Source organism: Phalacrocorax aristotelis, chromosome 17 (genome assembly GCF_949628215.1).
Source record: "Phalacrocorax aristotelis chromosome 17, bGulAri2.1, whole genome shotgun sequence".
NCBI classification, from domain to species: domain Eukaryota; kingdom Metazoa; phylum Chordata; class Aves; order Suliformes; family Phalacrocoracidae; genus Phalacrocorax; species Phalacrocorax aristotelis.
This window is the reverse complement of record NC_134292.1, coordinates 3,232,061-3,253,176: the sequence shown is the minus strand read 5'-3', so window position 1 is coordinate 3,253,176 and position 21,116 is coordinate 3,232,061. Positions and strand designations below refer to the sequence as shown.

General features: G+C 52.4%; 1 protein-coding gene across 2 annotated transcripts in view; it reads left to right on the top strand.

Annotated features, from left to right (window-relative positions):
• Positions 1 to 1,301: 1,301 nt before the first annotated feature.
• WHRN (whirlin) overlaps positions 1,302 to 21,116 on the top strand; it is a 57,360-nt gene continuing 37,545 nt past the window's right edge. For both annotated transcript variants that reach the window (XM_075111911.1, XM_075111910.1), the window contains exons 1-2: positions 1,302 to 2,058; positions 18,549 to 18,764. In XM_075111911.1, the coding sequence (XP_074968012.1) occupies positions 1,480 to 2,058; positions 18,549 to 18,764 (795 nt within the window). In that variant the 5' untranslated portion in view covers positions 1,302 to 1,479. The remainder of the gene's footprint in view (positions 2,059 to 18,548; positions 18,765 to 21,116) is intronic.

Genomic DNA, 21,116 nt, shown 5'->3' with positions numbered 1-21,116 from the left:
TACCCCCAGGGATGGTGACCCCACCTCTCTGGGCAGCCTGTGCCAGGGCCTGATCACTTTTTCAGTAAAGAAATATTTCCTAATCTCCAACCTAAACCTCCCCTGACGCAGCTTGAGGCTGTTTCCTCTCATCCTGTCACTGGTGACTTGGGAGCAGAGACCAACCCCCCCTCACTCCAGCCCCTCTCAGGGGGCTGCAGGGAGTGAGAAGGGCTGCCCTCAGCCCCCTCTTCTCCAGGCTAAACCCCCCAGCCCCCCCAGCCGCCCCCCAGCACACTTGTGCTCCAGACCCTGCCCCAGCCCCGCTGCCCTTCTCTGGACACGCTCCAGCCCCTCCAGGCCCTTCTTGTGCTGAGGGGCCCAAAACTAACCTTGGTGCTTCACTTCTGGATCTGAAGTCACAAGTTAGGGGTGTGGAAGCAGAAAAGAGGGTGACGGGGTGTGTGGCAGCGTCCCCGGCAAGGACGTGCGCCCCTGAATCCCACCAGCCCGTGCTGTGGCTTGCGATTCTGGCTGCCTGCAGCCCTGCCAGCTGCTTGATCGCTGGATCTCGATCACCAGGACCCCTCATGGGAAGGGCTTCTCTGGGGCAGCTGGCTCAGCCCGTATTTGCTAAGTGAAGGGAGGTTAATTGCAGTGAGTTTGGGTTTGACTCGAAACCCAACATTGTAAATTTGCTCAACGCCCTGTCAATAATGCACGTGCTTAAATCCCATTGACTTGTGATTAAATTGGAGCCAGTGCTGAAGTTCTCTGCTGAATCATGGCTGAATGGATGAATTACCACTGGTTTAACTAATTACCAGTACTATAACTTACGGACAATCCGCTGCGCGGCGCACTGGGCAATGGGAAAACAGCCCTACGGGTTGAGTAACGGGCGCCGTGTGCCCCGGGTAGGCTGTTCTCCCGGGGTGCAAGCGATTCCTCCCACACGGCCGTCCTCGTGCCCCTTCCAGCACCCCGTGGGCTCTGCTGCCGGGTGGGCGTGGGAAGCTCTCCCGTGGGACGGATGGGCTGGGGAAAAGCGATCTCCACGCTCCGGGGAAGCGTGGAAGGACTTTCTGTGGCCGCTGCCCGCCGGCTCGCCCCCACCCCGGGCGGCCGCCGGTACCGCGCGGCTCATCGCTGCGATGAGCTGCACGCGGGCCTCAGCCCGGGGCGGGGCCGATCCCGCCCCGTCAAACCGGCGCCTCCCCGGGCGCGCTAATGAGCGGCGGCGCTAATTACCGCGGGGGCGGGGCCGGGGGGCGCGGTCCCGCCGCCGGGGCCGCTCTGTATAACCCGTCTCCCGGCAACGGCGGGCACGTCACTTCCTGGGGAGCCGCCGTGAGGCGCCGGTGAGCGCGCGGACAGGTGGAGCGGCGCGTGGAGGCGCCGGCCGGGACGGCGGGAGCCGGTTCCGTCCGGTCCGGGTCGGACCCGGCCGGTTCCGCCCGGTTCGGTCCGGTCGGGTCGGGCCCGGGCGCGCCCGGCGCGATGAGCGCGGAGCTGGACGGCGTGTCGCTGCACTCCTCGTCCTCCTCCTCGGGCTCGCTGGGCTCGGCGGCGGGGCCGGCGCCGCGGCCGCTGTCCGCCAACGTGCGGCGGCTGCACCAGGCGCTGACGGCGCTGCTGAGCGAGGCGGAGCGGGAGCGCTTCATCCTCTGCCTCAACGCCTACCACGGCCGCCGCAACGTCTGCGACCTGGTGCGCTCCCTCCGCGCCCTCCTCGACGGGCCCCGCCGCCGGCAGCTCCTGCCGCTGCTCCGCCTCGTCCTGCCGCGCTCCGACCAGCTCCTCTTCGACCAGTACACCGCCGAGGGGCCGTACCTGCCGCCGCCCGGCCGCCCCCCGCCGCCCCCCGGCCGGCTGCGGCAGGTGAGCCTGCGGCGGAGCAAAGCCCACGAGGGCCTGGGCTTCAGCATCCGCGGCGGGGCCGAGCACGGCGTCGGCATCTACGTGTCCCTGGTGGAACCGGGCTCCCTGGCCGAGCGGGAGGGGCTGCGCGTCGGCGACCAGATCCTGGGTGTCAACGGCAAGTCCTTGGACGGGGTGACCCACGCCGAGGCTGTCAAGGTAAGCGGGCGGCGGCCGCCCCCGCCCCGGGCTCCGCTCCCACCCTGCGCCGCCTCAGCGGGTGGGGCGGCCGCCCCGGCGTGTGCCCCGTCTCCCCGTCCCCGGTGGAAACCTGCAGCCCCTTCGCGGAGCGGCCCCCGGTTTGCGCCGTGCCGGAGGGATCGGGCTCGTCCCGCCGGCAGCGGCAGCGCGGGGAGCCGAGCGGGGAAGTTTGCGGTGAGGAGGAGGGTTCCTGCCGCTGGCCGGGGTCAGCCCGGCACCGGCTGCCGCTCCTGCCGCGGCAGGGTCATCCTCCCCTCGGGGCCAAGCCAGGTTTTTTGTTTGTTTTTTTTTTTTTTAATCACAACATCTCTGAAATGTAGCGCTGCTGCCTGTATCCTCCTTACAGCCCGGGAGGCTTGGGGAAGTTGGAAGTCTGCTTGAGCCGGGTTTTAGGGCGGGTACTTTAGTATCTCTACCATGCTTTCTCCTCCCAAAGGTGGAGAAACCGAGGCACGGAGAAGCAGAACACCCCCCGCCACCACCCCAGGACTGCACGGTGCCCGGAGCAGATCCCCGCTCCCCTTCTGTGTCGGGGGAGAAGGAGAACACTTACACAACCGAAGTGTCTCCTCCGGCTCTTCCCACAGCGCAGCGTGTTTCCATATGCCCCGGAGACCTGTTATACATCACAGCAGGGGTGCTATCAATAAAAGCCTTCGTGTAGGGCTAGGTGGGGGAGCTCCATAAACTGTGGGATTTTCACCTGAAGCTCAGTGTTCTGAGGCAAAGTCCACGGTTGAGTGACCCAAATCATTCACAGAGATGATCTTCTGGCTGGTGGGCTCAGCTCGGGGGGTTCCCGTGGCACAGCAGTACCAGGCACAAACCTGTTGAGCTGAAGAATCGACTTCTAAGGCAGCAATTTGTAGGCAGCGCGTGGAGAACAGGGATCTGGGGTGACAAGACCGTTTTGCAACTGTTCGTGCTTTAGTTCTTCCATAATAAGCTAAAGCGCTTCTGTTGGCAGCCCTGCTTCATGTGGCGCGTTCCTCCGACAGTGCATTAATCTTGCACAGCTTTGAACAGCGTCTTCACAGCCAAGCTGCGTGCTCCTTGCCCCGTCTTTAAATCGTGCCCCAGGCAAGGGCTTGTCTTCCAGCCTGGAAATCAGTCCCCAGTCATCTTGAGGCTAAAGAAAAGACTTGTAGGAAACTTTTGTTGTTGTTCCTAATGACAGGACAACAACAGTGTAAGCTTTCGGAAGTTAGGCTGCAGTTCTGTGCCCTGAAGGTTACAAAAAACCCTCCGTATTTTGGCTAGGGCATTGGGATGGGTAGAAACCAGGTGTCAGGAATTCTCTGGTCTGTTAAATGACTTCATCTCTAATTCAACCAGCTCTGCTGGGTAATTCACATCGCCTCTGTTTGTTCTCATATAATGTACGTGATGCCTTTTAGACACTATTAATATTGAGTGAGACTAAGTGCTTCCCGCACAGAAATAATTCCTGTAGGAAGCGGTTTGCCAAGGAGTTGTTCTGAGACAAGAGCTATGTTTCGTTAATGCAATCCTCATAGGAAAGAGAAGCTTAGAAATTGTCTGCTTGTGAGCTGAACTTCTTTAAACAACAGTTTCATCACGCACGCAGTTGTGGTGGCAGCTTCTAGAGCTCCTGCACGTGTGTTACATCTGGGAAGGGTTTGTCACCCCTGGAGCAGTGGTAGAAGCCCTTTCCTTGGGAAGGGTGGCAGGGTGATTGCCACTACAGCTGTTTCAGTTCCTTTGGAGACTTTTTAAATTAAGCAAGTGCTAATTTGTCCTTGCATGCTGCGTGTGGGGGGGTGGGGAGCAAATAGCATTCAACAGTGCTAAAGGGCAGTCTTTGGAGAACTTCTCTTGGGTTGAGATACAAACACCTTGGCCCATGTTTTGGGCCTCGTGCAGGGTGTCAGAGCTGCGGTGACAAACATGGCGGCTTGACCCCGTGTTCTCTGCTTCCCCTTGAAACCCAGGATCTTGGGCTCAGTCTCGATGTGAATGTTAACAGCCTCTGGCTGTAGTCTGGTTTCCTTGAGCAGAGCAACCCTTGCTACATCCTGACATCCTCACTGATGTCTGCGGGTCTGCTCTGCAGTGGATCAAGGGAGAGAGAAACGCTGGGTAAACAGACTTGTACCAGAGCTAGGTTTGGTCCTGGAATTTATGTGTACGCTGTACTCAGGTTCAAATACAGAGAGGGGGGAAAAGGTGAGCAGAGAGGCTTTCTTAATACAAAGCCACGGCTGTGTAGCTCGATCTCCCAAACGCTGTCTGCCTGCTTCAGACGAATAGATGTGGTGAACTCTCCATCAGAAGCTGTCTGATTAAGGCACAGCTCCCGTTCCTGCGTGCGCAGCGATGGTCTGGCTCTCCATCTGTCTGAGGAGCAGCACGTTCCTGTGCTGTGCTTCCATCTTGACTGTCCTGCGGCAAGAAACTGTCTGTCTAGGACAGTGTTGTTATTTGTAATATGTAGAATGTGGTGTTGTGAGGGAGGTTGTCAAAGCTTGTTCTTCAGGGCATGAGACGATTGCAGAGATCGGGAAGGCTCTTCCACTGCTGGCCTGGCCTGCTCCCAGGCACATCACACTCTCCGGGGCGAGCATGACAACTTACTGAACCAGAAATCAACTTGCTGTCTTGTCAGGGTGCTCGGAGATGCCCAGCTGTGAATACGGGCAGTGAGGCAGCTGCTCAGATGGGGCCGTGAATAAGTACGTAGTCTTGTTTGTGCAGCCTGTAAGAGCAGTGACACAGTAGTTACATTCACAAATTGTGGTAGCTCTCTTGCCTTCTTTTCGTGCTTGTCTGCTGGGCAGGAGTGCCCTGGCCGTGTCCAGCACTCCTCTCTAGGAGGAGAGAGGCATTGCCTGTGGGGTAGGAGCAATTTCTGTCTCTGCCTTGTATTTGCAGGCATGGCTTGGAGCCGTGATCTACCAAAAGTGGAATCATGGCACCAAATGAATACTGCCACGACACCGGGCAAAGAAGACAAAAGTAGTGAGCTGCGTTCAGCTGTCCTAGCTGAACACCGACTGGTGGCCTGTGACCAGTGCAACGGTGTTCGTAGGTATTTTAGTGTAAATTAGGTAAAAAGTGGAATTCTGACTTAAATGACAAGATTACCTAAGCACTTCAAATCAATTCACTTAACGGCCAGCTTCTTAACCTTTATGTGAGCAGTGGAGTTTTATGCCGTGTCTGCTTCATGCGTTCTGTTTCATCCGAATCAAAACTAAATGACTCCATTACAATTATAGCTCTATCGTTCCAGCATTCAAGAGTGCACTTTAGCAAAAGATCACTGTAATTTGAATTATGGTGTATGTGAAGTTTATATTGTATGTTATATTTTTAGAGCTCGCTTGGCTTTCATCAGCCTCCCTATATAGTACACGGTTGATATTGTAGCGGTCGTGCTGAAAGTTTGTATTGATAAGCTGTAATATTTTGTCCAGAGTAGCTAAAATTGAGGTGCTTGTGGTTTTAGACCATCAAAATTTTACACACGGAGGTATTTCTTTTCTACCTCGGGGTTTATATTAAACTCATGCTCCCTTTCTTCCCCACCCCTTACTTTTATTGCTTTGCCGTAGGGTTTTGGGGTTTTTTATGCCCTTTAAATCATTTAGGGAGAAAGGGGAGAAAAGAAAGTGTAAAGTATCTGGACTCTGATGGATCATTCCTGACTGAGGATTTGGCTTAACGAGCAACACCAGCCTCAAAAGAGCTGCACCAATGCCACTGCTTGCCCTGCTGTGTCTTTCAGTTCATGCTGACAGCTGGACAAATCCGGATGAGCTTGATCAAAATCACCAAAAGTAGGCTAATTTGTGTGCATTGGTCTTAGGGGGCGCAATTCTTTCATCTTGGTATAAATCTGTGGTAGCTTTGCCAACCTCAGTGGACTTGTATCGGGCTTATTCTGAGGGAACTGGGATAGTTCAGGTCCACTGTCTTGGGTTCTTCAGAGTTGCTTTGGGGAGAAGCTGTGGGTTTTGCTGCAGGTGTGATGGGGCCAGGGGAGATCTTGTGATGAAGCAGATCTGCTACAGACAAGGCAAAGGTCTCCAGAACGCAGCGCCATGCTCTGCCGGCTCTCCCTCCCGCTGGCGGGTTGCTGCCTGCTGCCTGGGAGGGCTCGCCGGCCACAGAGGGGGATCGCATCGCCAGCCCCGCGGGCTCCCTGCTCAGGCAGAGGTTTTTACTCCTCCTTTCTTTCATTCCTTCACAGCCTTTCCGTCTCCTGCTCTGATAGTGTCAAGTGGGCATTTAAAAATAATTAAAAGATTAAATTTATTCTTACGTTCTATTCATTTGAACTTTCATGATGGAAAACAAGGTGATCTCTTCAGAGACCAGAATATTTCATACGAGGCAGAAAGGGCTCCAGCTGCTTGTGCTCTGGGCACTAGAGGTATTGCTAAAAGACCGCTGAGAAATGACAGAAAAGACGTGCAGCCCTGAGCCTCGGAAGCGTGTTTAGAGCAATTTTACCTTCCAGGCAGCTTACAAGAAAGCCAATCTCATCTCTTTGTTTCTTGTGATGCCCAATTAATTGATTATCATTATCTGAGACTGCTTATTTGCTGTAGACAGTAATCACCACTGTACTGTACAGGCATTGTAACAGCTAGTAGGAAGGAACGCAGCTTGGTTTCTTTGGTTGGTTTTTAACCCTTCCAAGTACTTGGAGTTGTGGACCATCACACACAGTCACGGCTGGGATGAATGAGGAGGGAAAGCAATGCATTGATCCCCTGATTCTGTAAAGATATCAGGCTTGTTCCTTTAAATGTCTGCTTGCTTATCTCTGTGTCTCTGTATTTTTAGAAGTCACAGACTGATCCAGAGGCTAGAAACCTCTCGCCTTCCCCAAGGGGTCTCGGGTAGCTGGAGCATGGAAGCGAAGGAAGTGACTAGCATCTACCCCAGCAGGTTCAGCAGTAACCTATTCCTTGGGCTCTGTTTAGAAACAAAAAACCCCAAGAACTGCACACAAAAAAGCATCTACAGCTTAAAATGCAGGTGCTGTGCAATGTCACAGGCTTCTGCTCTGCTTTTCTGTTCTGCAAACAGTTTCCATTTTAACTTCTGTAGTGAGCTGAGCTCAGAGGGAGAGGGTGGGAAGTGTAAAGTCACCAGGATCTCCCTCTAGGAAAAAGGGGAGGGGGAAAAGGTCACTTTTTGAACTTGGAGGCACCTGCATTTCACATTCGTTTTAATGCTTCTTGAAGGAAAGGGCTCATTGCAGTGACAGAGCATTGATCTGGCAAGTGATGTTCTTGGTTTCACAGCCAGGTCTGATGGTGTGCGGTGGGGCAGGCTGGAGTGCTGGACCTCGCCGAGTGCTGAGGGGCTGAGAGGCGATGCTCCGTTGTCACTGTGAGCTAACCTGAGCTGATCAAATTAATACCGCTTGTAACCTGGAGCGGGGTGAACTTGCACGTACAGAGAGCGTCTGTGGGAGTGTGGGTTTAGCTGTTGCACTGGAGTTAGGAGCAGGTTATATTTGCTGCTCTGCCACTGATTTCCCTCGGTGGGCAAGTTAGTCGTCTGTTTCCCTTCGTTACACTAGCAAATCACGATCAGCCCTCATGAAATCAAATTACATTATACTGATGTGAAAGATTAGAGTGAAGTCCTGAATCTCTCCTTTCCTCATAATGCAAGGCTGATAGTACTTGGCTTGGGTATTGGCTTGTTCATCGGGGTTAGTATTGTTAGGGCATCCTAGAGTTCTTGGAGCATAAATGTTATTTAGTGGGCTTCTTATAAATAAACAGTTTTGCCTCAGTAGAGAAATTGATAAGACAACCCAAAGGATAAAAGCCTGTCTTTCCTTCCAGCATCCGTTAGAAGAAAACAAAAGCATTAGTGTGCATTATAGCTGGAGAGTTAAAATATCTTTTACTCAGTTCCTTTGTCCTCGGGGAAGATGATGGATTTTCTCGACACCTTCCTCAATGCTACGTCTGCTCGGAGAATTATTCAGCTCTAAATCCCCTCGCCTAAACTGACAATGCATCTGCTAAAATGATTTGGCTTAGTTTCTTTTGACTGGGTGCTCTGTGAATTCTCCCTGTCACAGACCACCAAGAGCTTACTAAATACAGGTGAAGCAGGGGTCTGGGCAGCCTGGAGGGACTCTGTTCCTGCCAGCTGCTTCTTGCTGGACTCAGAAACTGCACCTGAGGCTCTCGGGGTGGGATGTGCTGGCAGGGGAGGCTGGAAGGGCCTCTGCGTTGTGCAGGCACTGACTGGCTATCCTTGGCACTTAGTCGAGAGTCTGGCTCATCTCCCCCCAAGTGATTCTTTCAAAGTTAATTTTTCTACCAACTGACCAGATCTGGACAACATGGGTTTGTTGGTGCTTCTAATGATATTTTTCAGCACTGTGTTTGGTGTGGAGTGGAAAGAGAAAACAAGAAAAAGTGGTGGGGTATGTGTTGGGGGGCTTTGATCTCAATTCCCCTTGTGCACCCCACCCCAACCCAGAAAACACCTAAGCAGCTTTCCAGGCTTGCATTGAAATAGAGCTTTGTGGAGTTTTCTGCTTTGAAAATTGTCTTGGACCCGCCTGAGGGATCCACTGGGCTGTGACCAGCTTTGAGGGGGTGGGAGATGACAGAGTTGTTGTCTGGAAGTGGGGATGGGGGTGTCAGCCATTGGAGGGGTTAGGGAGAAGGCCCTGGAGCTAAGATTTCATTTGACCTTTCCAGGTGAAAGAGACATGGGCTTCCTGATGCCTTGGGGCTAAATGTGTGCAATCACCATAATTATGCATCAATTTGCATTTATTTGCATAAGTGGCACTACTTGAAAGCCAAACTGCTGTCACCTTTGCCTTGGGAGAGGGGGAGAGGTTGGGCTGTGCCTCCTGTAATTCCCATTTATATTCTTGACAGGGAGGCCATTTCGCGCCCTCCATCCCCTATGCTGCGCTACCCACTGCTTTCCTCTCTGGTTCCTCTCACCCAGCATTCTGTCTGCAGTGCCTCTGCTTCCCTTCATCCCTCCTTTTATATCTTTCTCTCTCTCCATCTTCTTCTGTGTCACCTTTTTCTGGTACCAGTTTTCTCTGTTCCTGCCTGCCCCAGCTGCACGTCCTCCCCACGCAGGGACGAGCTGTTTGCATGCGTCAGTGCAGACGAGTCTCCCGGTTCCTCTGCATGAAGCAGTTCCCTGGTCTTCATCAGGCAAGATGGGGAGGGGATACACTTGATCCAAAGCATCTTATTTCCAGCTACAGTCTGCAGTCTGGGGCCAGGGACAGCCTCTCTCTGCATTTGTACGGCACCTGGCAAACTGGGCCTTAACCAAGGTGTGTAGTGGGAGCTATAACAGTCTTATATTTGTCCTGCTTACAGAGGATCCCTGGAGCAAGCCTTTGGGGTAGGCAGGCAGTGCCTCTGCCTGCTGTCTTCTGCTCTGCCCTTTCTGCTGGCAGAGGAACCATGTGGCTGATACGGCTCAACCAATCTCCCTGTAAAAGGTCTCTCAGCCCTGCCCCTGCAGCCCCCTCCCCTCCACTGCAGACACAGGGATCCTCATCGTTCCCACTGGCACTGAGATGGCTTTGCTCAGTCTAGCTGAGCCCACAAGCTTAAAATTCTCTGAGTCCACCTGGGTCCAGCAGGAACACCCCAGGATAGGGCAGGAAATAGTGGTTAGACAAACTTCTGCAAATTGTTCCCTCCGTGGTGCTGGAGCATGCTGTAAAAGCTCCCTCTGCCTCCCTCCTGTGGTATCTCTGCATTTTTCCCCTTCACAGCTTTTTTCAAGTCTGTGCCTAACTTTTTGGGGACTTGGTGCAAAATTGCATGGTACTTCAATGATCGATAACCTCCACACTGACCTTTGCTGCTTGCAAATGGAGCAAGTGTTTGGATGCCCGTTATCTGAGCAGCCCAAGAAGCCAAACAGCTCTGGGAAGTCTATTATTGCCGGAAGAAAGCAGCTTGCGTCTGTAGCAAGGGGGCGGATGGCTCATAGTTAATGCTTCTTGTATCACACTGTGATCTACCCACTAACGGAGTGAATTGGAATAGATTGCTCATTTCATTAGCGGCAAAGGTAAGTGAGTGGGCTGTATCCATACGAGACGTGTATTTTATTCAGGCTGCCAGAAGAGTACTGGTGATTAATTGCCATTGATTTCTGACATCTGTGTTCCCGCTGGGGAATTTTTGAAGGCCTGAAAGATGCGTTTACACAGCCTTCAACCTTTCGGTGGCCTCGAAGTGGAAAGAACAAGGGAAGAATTCCGAAGGCAGGAGAGGAAGGCCTTCAGTGATGCGAGGCGTGCTGGGCAGGAATGGCCTGGCACAGGTGGGTTTCAGGAAGGGTGGCAGCTGTCAGTCTTGATCTTAGCAAAGAACATGCTGTATTGTGTGTTGTTTTGTTGTGTTTTTTTTTAAAGGTAATAACTGTGGGTACACGAGGTGTATGTTTCCTTTTTTGATTATTTTAAGCAATTTACTTCAGTCTCAAATGACTTGATAGATGCTTAAATAGTGTGTTGTCAGGGGATCAGTGGCCTTATGGACTCAATCTGCCCTTCTCTCTGGCACTTGCTTCTTCTAATAATATTTCTAGGCAATTGGTGGCTGTTTCTCTGCAAAATGTTTGGTGCTGATCTGCAGATTCGACTAAATTATTTCCTTAAGCTTGTCTTCTAGCAGGTGTGCTTGCACACTATGGTGCCCGTGTTAAACCGTTCATACCGTGGTCTTCAAATGCATTACACGTGGGGCAAAGCCAAGTTTTTTCTGAGTCTGGAGCGAAGCACAGCAGCACTGAATAACATGTAGCAAGTCCCTGAAATGGCTTGAGAAGGGAAACGGAGATGCAGTCTGCACTGCCTGATTCTGCAGAGGGGATTAAGGAGGTGGAATTATTTTATTTAATGGTCCACCGCAAATGGGTTGGGTTTAGTATATCTGTCAAATAACAGGCTTTCGCAAAGAGCTTGCAGGATGACTTATGCTGTTGCGTTTGTGGTGGTATCTCTGCAGTCATTGGACACAAGACAAGTTGTGTGTCGGTGAGGGAACGGTTCTCCGTTGTAGTATTCCCAGCTAGAGCCTATCCTTTCTCTCCATGAGCCCCATGCTTTTTGTGTTACATGAAAATTCTGCCCTGAAAATGTTTGCGTTTTGTCCCAGGGAGTTGGGGTGACGTGCTTCATGGGAAGTGTATTGTTTGTGTGGGCAGGTGCTGGCCCTCTCACTTGCTGTTGCCGCTTTATAAATAGGCCTGACAGCAAAATCGAGGTCAGTGGACTCGTGCCAGCTTGCTGGCACTGTGGCACCTCACCGGGAGTGGGGAAGGTGCCAAATGTTCCAGCAGGGGCGAGGCTGCCAGGCACAGGGACCAGCAGCCTGAAGGCTTACGAGGGAGGAGGGCACAGTGGTGGAAACCTGTCATAAACCCTGCTTCCACCAAGGAGCCAGTGCAGCTGGACAAAATCCTGTGCTCAGATGGGTGTTGGAACCCTCTGCACATTCCAGGAGGCCAGGGTAGACGCATAGTGCTGGAGAAGCCAATGTGATAGGGCTGGAAAAGAATTCCTGCTGATTGCTTGATGTTCAGGGACACCAGCTGGAAAATGGATCCTGCTCTCTGCCGTACGTATGGTCCCTGCGGGCCAAAATGCCTGTGCGATAGTAGGGAAAGGTGTGTTGAAGAAGCTGCCTGTGTGGGTCTCCAACCCCCAGACTGTCAGTTAGCCCCTTCTCACCAGCCCTGAGAAGCTCAGTTAAGATGAACCAGAGGAGAGAACAATCCTTGCAGCTTGCTGTGACAGCTGGAAGAAGATGAGTCCTAGGGCTGGATCTGCTCTTGGATACTGGGCTGAATCTGCCCATCCAGGGCTGGCTCCACCCATGTCCTGGGGCTCCCAGCTGGCTCAGCAGAGCCAGCACAAGCTACCGCTGATGGAAGAGGGAAGCGAAGCCCAATGATCCTGGTAGCACAGAGCTCCAGCCAGGGGCTGTATCTGGGCTCTGACCTGTCCCCAGCACAAAGTCTGCCCAGGCTGCTGGCTGCTCCCAGGGGATGCCCGGACTCCCCTCCACGCCGTGTCCCTGGAGAGCGAGGCGTGCTGCTCATGCAGAGGAGAGGGGGCTGAGGCGAGCAGAGCTGGCTCTGGTGAGCAGCAGTGGCCGTTGTGTTCCCCAATGCCCTGGCACTGACCGCCTTCTCTCCCTGTGATGAACGGGCTTTGTTCCTGCATCCTTGGCTTGAAAACCTTCCATCCTGGCTGAGCTGCTGAGTCGCCTGTTTGTAATGCAGTTGTTATAGTCCCCCAGCACTGGTGCGTCCCCAAGGGCTTGCAGAGACTCCTGCTGCCTCTCCAGCTCAGCCCATTAGCCTTTGCTCTTGCCTCCTTGAATGGCTATTAATGATTTCCATTTTTGCGACACTTCTACGCTCAAAGTGCTTTCTTTTATTAGAGGCAAGACTTCTACCTCAATTCTCATTCTGAAGTCGTTTCCTTGGGTGCTCTAGCACCCAGCTACAGCTGCATACTGAATTGGAGAGGAGCGGTGCTGCGTGAAGCACTCTGCAGCCCTCTGGCTTACCCAGGCCTAGCCTTGCTTCGACTGTAAAGCGGGTGGTAAGGTGCTGGTGCAGTGGTGGTGCAGCAGTAGGCTGCACCTCATTACCTTAGTAGCAGGCATAAATGGACCCACTAAATCTACTCTGTATCCCAGTGCTCTAGCAGTAAAAATTTTCAGGACCAAAATGGTGTTAAGAAATTTATGGCAAATGCCCCACTGTGGTGGTCACTTGGATTCCTCATAGGAGCCGGTGTTGGGGCTAGCACATCCTTTAGAGGGAGGCTTTGTCCAAAGCACTTTGTAATGACCTAAAGAACAGCTGGCAGGGGAGAGTCGTTATTGTGTGCTGCTAACTTTCTAAAGGTGCTGGATAATCATGCTCAGTGGATGAGAAAATTGCCTGCAAACTTCTTTGGGATGTCAAATCAACCTTGTTTTCTCCAGACTCTGAAAGCTGCTGAGAGCCTGATGGAAATGTATATTAGCAGAACTGAAGGGATGAAAAGGGGCTGAGCAGAGGAGGAGCAGCTGAGGGCACCTGTCTCTCATGTGCCCCAGGCTTGGTGAGAAAGCCTTCCTGGGCCTGTCTTCTGTGCCTGGGTGGGAAATCCAGGTGAACCAGCCTGGAGGAGACTCGCTGTTGGGGTTGCCTCTGCATTCTTTCCAAAAGCAGATGATTTGTCAGCCTCGATACAGGGAAGCTGAGGCACTGGAAAATGAGAAGCTGCTTACTATGGCAGGAGTCAGCAGCAGGATCAGTAGCGGCTGGAGGGTTTTTGGCTCCCGCTCTAAAGGCTTCACCCTGTCAAAGAACAGGGTAAATAGAAAAAGCCAGTGGAGGCAGTTGGCTCTGCTGGCATGGCAGCTGTGCTGGGGATCCCAGTGGCTGACTTGTAGGCTTCTGGGAGCTGGGTGGGAACAGGGGTTAAGCCCCACTGGTCAGTGTGGGGCTGGTTTTGGGTGTAGGATGGGAACAGACCTCAATGGAACAGGTGAGTCACAGGCTGTGCTGTGCAGGGACTGTCCCTTTCCATGGGCTGTTGACCCAGCGTGTCCCTGCAAAACCACTGCATCGCTTCCAGGGAATGGCCTTCTCCTAGCAGGTCCTGTTCCAGAGATTTCTTCTAATACCATTAAGACCAGCATTTTTCCTCTCTTTCCCCCAAGGGTAACAGACTTCATCTCCCCAGACACCAGGAGGGGCCCTCTTATAAACCAGAAGGTGAACAGCCTTGGTAAAGCCAGAAAAAAAAAACCAAACCACACCATAGAGGGGGGAAAATGCAGCATTTCTTCCCATGCAGGGAAATGGACGGTAGCTCTGCTCACTTGGAGCTCACCAAAGCAGCTGATAGTGACTTCTGTCTCTGGATGTACTATGGAAGCTTCTCCCATTTGGCTCACCTGGTGCCTCCTCACTTTGCAGCTCTGCACGCCAAGTGCTTTGTTAAAGTCTGGTTCAGTGTATGGATGTACAAAGGTTTTATAGGTCTGGTCCAGATCTCGTTACTGTGCCTGCCGCGCTTCATTATGGAGTGTGTGCGGTGCTGTTATCCAAGGGAAAACACTGCTTCTTTTCTCATCTCTTCTCATAGCTGCGTCAGCTTTGATTTAAATAGCTCGTGGCTGTCTAATGAACAAAGCAAGCCTGACTATTTGAACAAAATTGACTTTAGTGATCGCTGCGTTGGGGAAGCAGTTTGTGCTGACCATCCTGTGATTTTGACAAGACTGTGGAGGCCAGAGCAAGGACGCGGGTGGTGTCGAGCAAGCCTTGTGCACCTCAACCTCTGGCTCTCGTGCTCGGTCTCTCCCTCAGACAGGAGCTGTGCTTTGGCTTACTGGAGCACATGTGCTTCTAGTGGAGGTTAAAAGCAGAGATTCCTCAGGCTCATGGGTGAAGAAGGATTTACCCCCTGAGCTGATACAAACCTTGGCTTATCCTAAAATTAATAAACAAAGAATTTATTCAAATTGATGTAAGCTCATGAGATAAAAAAATCTATTATAAATAGAGTCAGATTACACATAAATTCAGTTTACAAATGGGCTTCATCAGCTGAATTTCAGACCTCTGCTCAAGCATGTTCTAGGCAGAAGTTTAAATGTTTGCTCATTTAAGCACATGCCTGAAGGCCATGTTGAATCAGGGCTGTGGGAGACTTTCTTCCAGAGAAAAAAAATCACCTGTTTAACTCTCTCAAATGGCCCCATAGCGTTGCTGTGTCCTGTTAAACAGCTACTGGTTTTTACCTGCATGTGTGTGTCTCAGTGGTGCCTGCAATGGTGTGTTACACATCTGCATACAGTATATACGTCTGCACGCCAGTATTTACACGTGTGTTCTGTGTGGTTTTGGGGTGCCCAATGGCCTATAGCTCTTGTACCAGCTTGTAGCTGGGTGAAGGGTTTGCTCGGTTGTGGCCCTTTGTTGTGTTGTGGGTTATAAAGCTGACAAAGAGGGCGTTTAACCGGAGAGGGTGGCAGCGGTACGGAAGCTGCATGCTGTCTGCTGCAGGCTGTGCATCAGGTGGGGCAGGGTGGGAGCAGACGGGGGCTGAGGGGCAGCCTGACTTGTAAAAGTGGGTTGGAGTTGCCATGGGAAGCACAGAGACTCGGCCGCACGCAGGGGATGTGACACCATGCCGAGAGGGAGGGGCTCTCACCAGCTTTCTCGGGTTTGTGGGGTCACCTTGGACAAGGTATTTCCTGCCTCGCTTTTTCCCTTCCTGCTTGCTTTTTCTCACTTGTGGTTCTTGAGGCAAGTACCATCCTTTTAAGTGTGTTTAGCACCTAGCTCAAGGACAGGTAACTGGAATCCCCGGCTGCTGAGGTCAGTGTCACTGGCTTACCATCGCTGAGCTGCACGGATGGTCCTACTCTGCCTCACAGCCATAAAGTAAGTCCTTTGTGGGTGCCACTGTCGTCCTCCACCTGGGATCACCCTAAAGGTCTCCAAAAGGTGCCGTCTGTGTCTTGTGGTGCAGGTCCAACTGCCAGCACAGGTGTCTTGGGGGCTAGCAGAGCTGTGTCCTGAAGGGCTCCGACGTGGTACCGTTACAGTCCCCATTAGCAGTGGGCATGTGCCGGGGGAGAAACTGCTGGGCAGGAATGCTTCACTCGCTGAGTCCTTGAGAAGCCTCAGTAAATGTGTAAAGGACTACAGAGTGTCACCAGCCTGCCCACAGCAGCTCTGCCTTCTGCTGGGAGAGACTCACCAGCAACATCCTGATGGGCACCGCCAGCTTCTGTTCACTCCCTCCTCTCGTGTCTTCTCTTGTACTGAGGCTGCTGAGGGAGTCCTGGCCCAGTCTGCTGCCTCGAGCCAGACGGCTGATCTGGCCTCCCAGCTCTCTGCTGTCACCTTCATGCATAAAACATCTCCCTACTGACTGAGATCCCATCTCCTGGTGGCCCTGTCAAGGGAGCTGCAGGGGGACATAAAAAGGTCCCTTGTAAATCTCTGGCCTCTCATCCTTGGAAAGTTTACTGTGCCTCCAGAGAACTGCTCTGCTGCTGTTCCCACCCTTTCAGGGGATGACATTTACCTGAGGCAGGACGGGAACAGCCAGAGCTCTGCCTGCTGCCAGCCTTCAGCAACAACCACTGCCCCATGGTTAGGGCGGGCTGCGAACGCTCCCCTGTGCCCAGTGCAGAGCCGGGGGTCCTGCCTGCGCGTGGTCACTTCTGCACCTCATGTCCCTCCTGTGCGGTAGAAACCCCAGAGGGTTATCTTCAGTCCCCGCTCCCCTGCCAGGAAAGATGCTCTGAGGAAGGGAGGAAACGGGATCCCTGCGTCAGTCCCAAAAAGACCCGCATGGGAATGGGATGGCAGCGAATGCAATGAGACAGGGGAGAGAGCATCTCAGGGCGGGCCCTGTGTGTGCTCTTGAACCAGCCTCACCTCTGAGTTTTAAGTTTTCTCCTTCCTTAAATTACAGTGACATTCAGCAGCTGACTTTGAGGCGTTGTGTGAACATAGACAGGTGAGGAATGCCCAGGATCAGTGCAAACAGAGCCTGCTCTTTCACTGAGAGGGGGAAAAGGGTGGGAACACAACCGTCAGGATCACATGGCATTTCTGTGGCAGAGGGAGGACTGTAACCCTCTACAGCTGGACAAATCACTGATTATCCTCATAGTTTGCCTGTGCTTGATGAGGAATTGCAGCCTCATTCCGAAATGAGACTTTGCTCATGGGACTGTCAGTGCTGTTTGTTGTCTGTACCTAGGTAAGTAAATGATGTTATGCAGGCTTAAAAGAGGCTCTCATAGAAATGGCTCCAGCTGGAATATGTAGAAACAAATTGTTTCTGTGGGGCTGTACCCCATCTCATAGGGGGTCATTCTGCACTGGTAGTCCTAGGGTAGGTGAGAAGCCTACTTGCCACCCCTATCCTATTGCGATGGAGTTCAGATCATCCTGAGCCTGCCTGCATGGCGGCTTATGAAGGGGCTTTGGGTCAGGAAGCTGAACTATGCCCTGAAGCATGGGTGGGATGCTACACCATGGTAGCCTGGGGTGGACAGTGGGCTCAGCAATAGCTCCACTGTCCCAGTGAGACTTGGGCTGATGCCAGCAGAACTGGAGCTTCTGGTGAGCATATCTGCCTGCCAGCCGGGCTGGGCTCCGCATGCTCGCAGGGAGAGAAGAGATTGCAGCAGGAGATGTGTTTGAGGGACCAGGGGAGCTCAGGGGACAAGGGCTGGAGTTACTGAGCAGCCCAGGATGTTGAAGTGCTCTGCAGTTGTTGGTGCTGTTGGTTTTGCAGTCCTTGTTTAAGCTCTCCGGGCATGTGATGACCTTGGGAGCATGTGACAAATTTGCAGCCAAATTGCTGTTTGTGATGGAGATGCTGAACTGGGGACTGGTGAGCTGGATTCGCTCTGGCTCTGGCAAGGAGCAACTGGAGTCTTCCCAGGTCCGAGCTGGGATCCAGCCAGCCCAGTATTACTGACGATATTACTCTTTACTGAAGAGCTGCTGGTATTAGTTCTTCCTGGTCATGAGCTTTGCTTGGCAGCTTCTGTGCTCCATGGGGAGAGGAGGCCTTGCAGGAGCAGCTCATCAAAGGATGTGTGTATGGAAAAAAAACCCAAAGTGTATTCTTTCCGAGAGCAGATCCAGAGTGTTGATATTCCTGAAGCCTCAGAAGGGATCAGCACTTAGAGCTGTCCCCAGGGAGAGCTATATGTTAATTCAAGTTTACTATAAAGCCTATATCAGCTTCTCACAGTATAAGCTGGAGGAGAGGCAATTGCAAATAACCTTATCTGGGTCCCAAGGTCATCTCTGTGCATGGTGTTTAAAATATATGTATATATTTAATAATAATTGTACTCATTAATTGACTGCTTGTGCTGGGAAAGGCAGCTGGTAATGAAATGGCAACAGAGGCTGAATGTCTGGGAGTGCTGTCGATGTCCCCTGAAGGCACCAGGAGCTTTTCCAATGGCAGAATTGGGGCCGAGCTGTGGGGACCAGCAGTGCTGCTCTCTTCCAGCATTGATCCCTGTCCTGCTGACTCCTCTCCAAAGCTGCAGGATCTGCCCAGTCTCAGGTTCCAGCCCATACTGGGATTCCTCCTGGCATGTCACTACCTGTCTTGCCTCCCGTACTCTGCTTCACCCTGCTCTTTCCCTGGCTGATGGGAAGAGCATATTTTCTCTGTCAGCAGCAGCAGCTTTGACTTAACACTGTTGCAGTTCAGGAGAGAATAGAAAAATCCTAGCTTTTTCACTAGCTTTTCATGTAGCTCGCTCATTTGGTTGGAGATTGCAGCGTAGCTTGAGACCTTTCAACCTCAAGGAAGAGCAAAGCCATGTCACCCCAGAGTCCTGAGGCAGATTGTCCTTCCCCTTCTGTAGGTATTAACCCACTCCTCTCCTGGGCTTGTCTTCCAGGTGCTGAAAGGCTGCAAGAAGCTGAACCTGTCTGTACACTCGGTGGGGCGCATCCCAGGGGGCTATGTCACCAACCACATCTACACCTGGGTGGACCCACAGGGCCGGAGCGTGTCCCCGCCGACGGGCCTGCCACACCACCAGAACAGCTCCCTCCGCAAGGACAGCGAGAAGAGGAGCCACCTCCAGCTCCTGCAAGAGGGGGACGAGAAAAAGGTGAGCGAGGGGGATCAGCCGCAGGCCTGGGGGCCTGTCTGCGGTTACCCGTTGTTACCGTGTAGGTGCCCAACCCTCTCTGTTCCTGTATTCACATGGTTCTGGCATCCATTGGGACAGTCCGTCTCTCCTTTAGGATACGCTGGATCCTGTTTTCTCCCTTGGTCTGTAGCTTTCTCTCTGTCTCCCCCAAAGGGTCCTGTAGGACAGGATGGATTGGCTTTGTTCCCATTTAACACCAGTAGAACCCAAGCTGGAGACAAGGCGTTGTCCAGATGTAGACGTGTCTGGCTATGAGGGTCCTGCTAGGAACGGTGGTCAAACCAGAAATTGCTTTTAAGGCGTTTTCCCAAACAGGTGGTTGTTTTGGCTGGAGGCCCGCTGCCAACATGGTCATTTAGAGACTGACACAGATGTTATGTTCCAGAGGGCTCCTGGATTTGGAAGGCTAGATCTCAGAGCGTATTACTGCCCTTCTTCCTGCGTTTCAGATCTTTCCTCAGGTGTTTCCATGAGGCTTTCTTGGGTGTTTTAGCAGTTTTGTTTAAACTAACCCCCCCCCAAAATGCCAAAACCACACCAAAACAATTTAAAAATGTTTCCCTTCTAAAAATTCTGTAAAATAAACTGGATTATTTTCCTTTTTGTGCTTGGGGAGAGGCAGGCTGAGCCAGGAAGGGCCTGAACAGTGCCTGTGCAAAAAGCTGTGCCAAGTGAAAAAGGAGCAGGGAAGGGAATAGCTTTCCTAATGGTACCCAGGGGGGCTGGTGGTGTCTGGCCAGTGCTGGCCACTCCATCAGGGCCTGGATCTCAGGCCTTTGACAGAAAGTAAAGCATACCAGCACATCTAATGCTCGGTCCTCTTCTCTTACTGTGAGCCTGTCCTCCTTTGAAATAGGCCTTACTATAAGTGAAGCCAGCAGAGGATATGTTCAAGGTGCAATATCTGATCTCAGGGATTTCAACTTTCTTCTCCCTCATGATACCCATGCCCAAACAGACCTAGAGACTTGTAGATGCAGAGGAACAGTGCTCAGATGCCCTTGTATGAGGCATAGGCTGGAGGGGCAGAGTGTGTTCACTCTCTTGGTGGTGATGGATAGGGAACCTGTCTGCCCTGTACAAGCAGGACATAGTTTTGCCTCACCAGTATTCATGGGATATCCAGGTACTGTTGTACGACTGAGTGGGGTGCTTGCTTCCTGGCAGCACCGAGTTGCTTGGAGCCTCCATCCTGTTATCCTGAGGTCACTGTGGCTATCCCCAGTGCCTTGTTTGTATGCCCAAAATATGCTCAGCTCCTCCTGGAAAGGCTGTGGAGGGATCTCTAAGCTGGAGTCTCCCATCTCAGCCTGAAGGGGGGGGGAATCTAAAACAGGATGAGGCAGTTTGCTGATGAAATATTCATGTGGGCCACAAGGGAGAAGGGCCCATTATTTTTAGTTTAAGGAGAAGAGAAAAGCAGCTGCTGCTGGCTTGCTGGTGTCCCCCACCCCCTACCACTCAGTGTCACCTTGATACAGCAGGCAGTGACTCTTTGAAGCTGTAGGTAGACGTTTCTCTGCGCATCGTTCCTTTAGTCCTTGCTGTGTATCAACATGAAACACTTACAAGCCTGAAGCTATGTGCATCCCTGCCCAGTGCCTGAGCCTCGCATGGCCCCAGACAGCCCCTTCCCATCAGTCCCTAGGGAGATGCGATTACAGGTGCCCTAGCTGTCTCTGGGCAGCTCGGCTGCTGCATAGGCTGGTCATCAGAGGAAAGCACCCTCCTCTGTGCTCCTCCTGGCCCTGACCTTGTCAGGACTGTCTCCCAGGAGGTGCACGGGAAAATTAATCCAACCGAGCTTTGCCAGTTAAGAGTTTTAACTACCGTAGTTTAACCTGCTTTGGAAGTGAAGGAAGCCAAGTTGAGTGAAGGCCACATTAAACTTTGAAGACTATCCATGCTGGGCTCGGCTGCTGTCGGATGCACTTGCTTTCGAGGTGTGAGGGGGTCCCCAGCTCCAAGTTGCCCACTGTGGCACCATTCTAGCTGAGCAGGGCTGCAGGACCTTGGCTCACAGAAGTGGTTGCCCCTGTTCTGATCTGTGCTTCTCTAGTGCTATTGTGGAAGTGCTGCACTTGCAGAAGACTTGGAAGATTTCCGAGCCTTGGGTGGGATGCCCAGTCTTCATGGTGCTGCCAGCTTGTGGCTTGCTGGCTTCAGGACCAGGTGTGAGGAATGGTGAAGGGTCTCACGCTCCAGATTTTGGCTTTCCCAAAATCTGAGATTGTTCTTCCATTCCTTGGTGCTCCTTCACATGGTCAGACAGCCCTGTGGCTTCTTGTAGTGTCAAAGGTCATGCTTTGA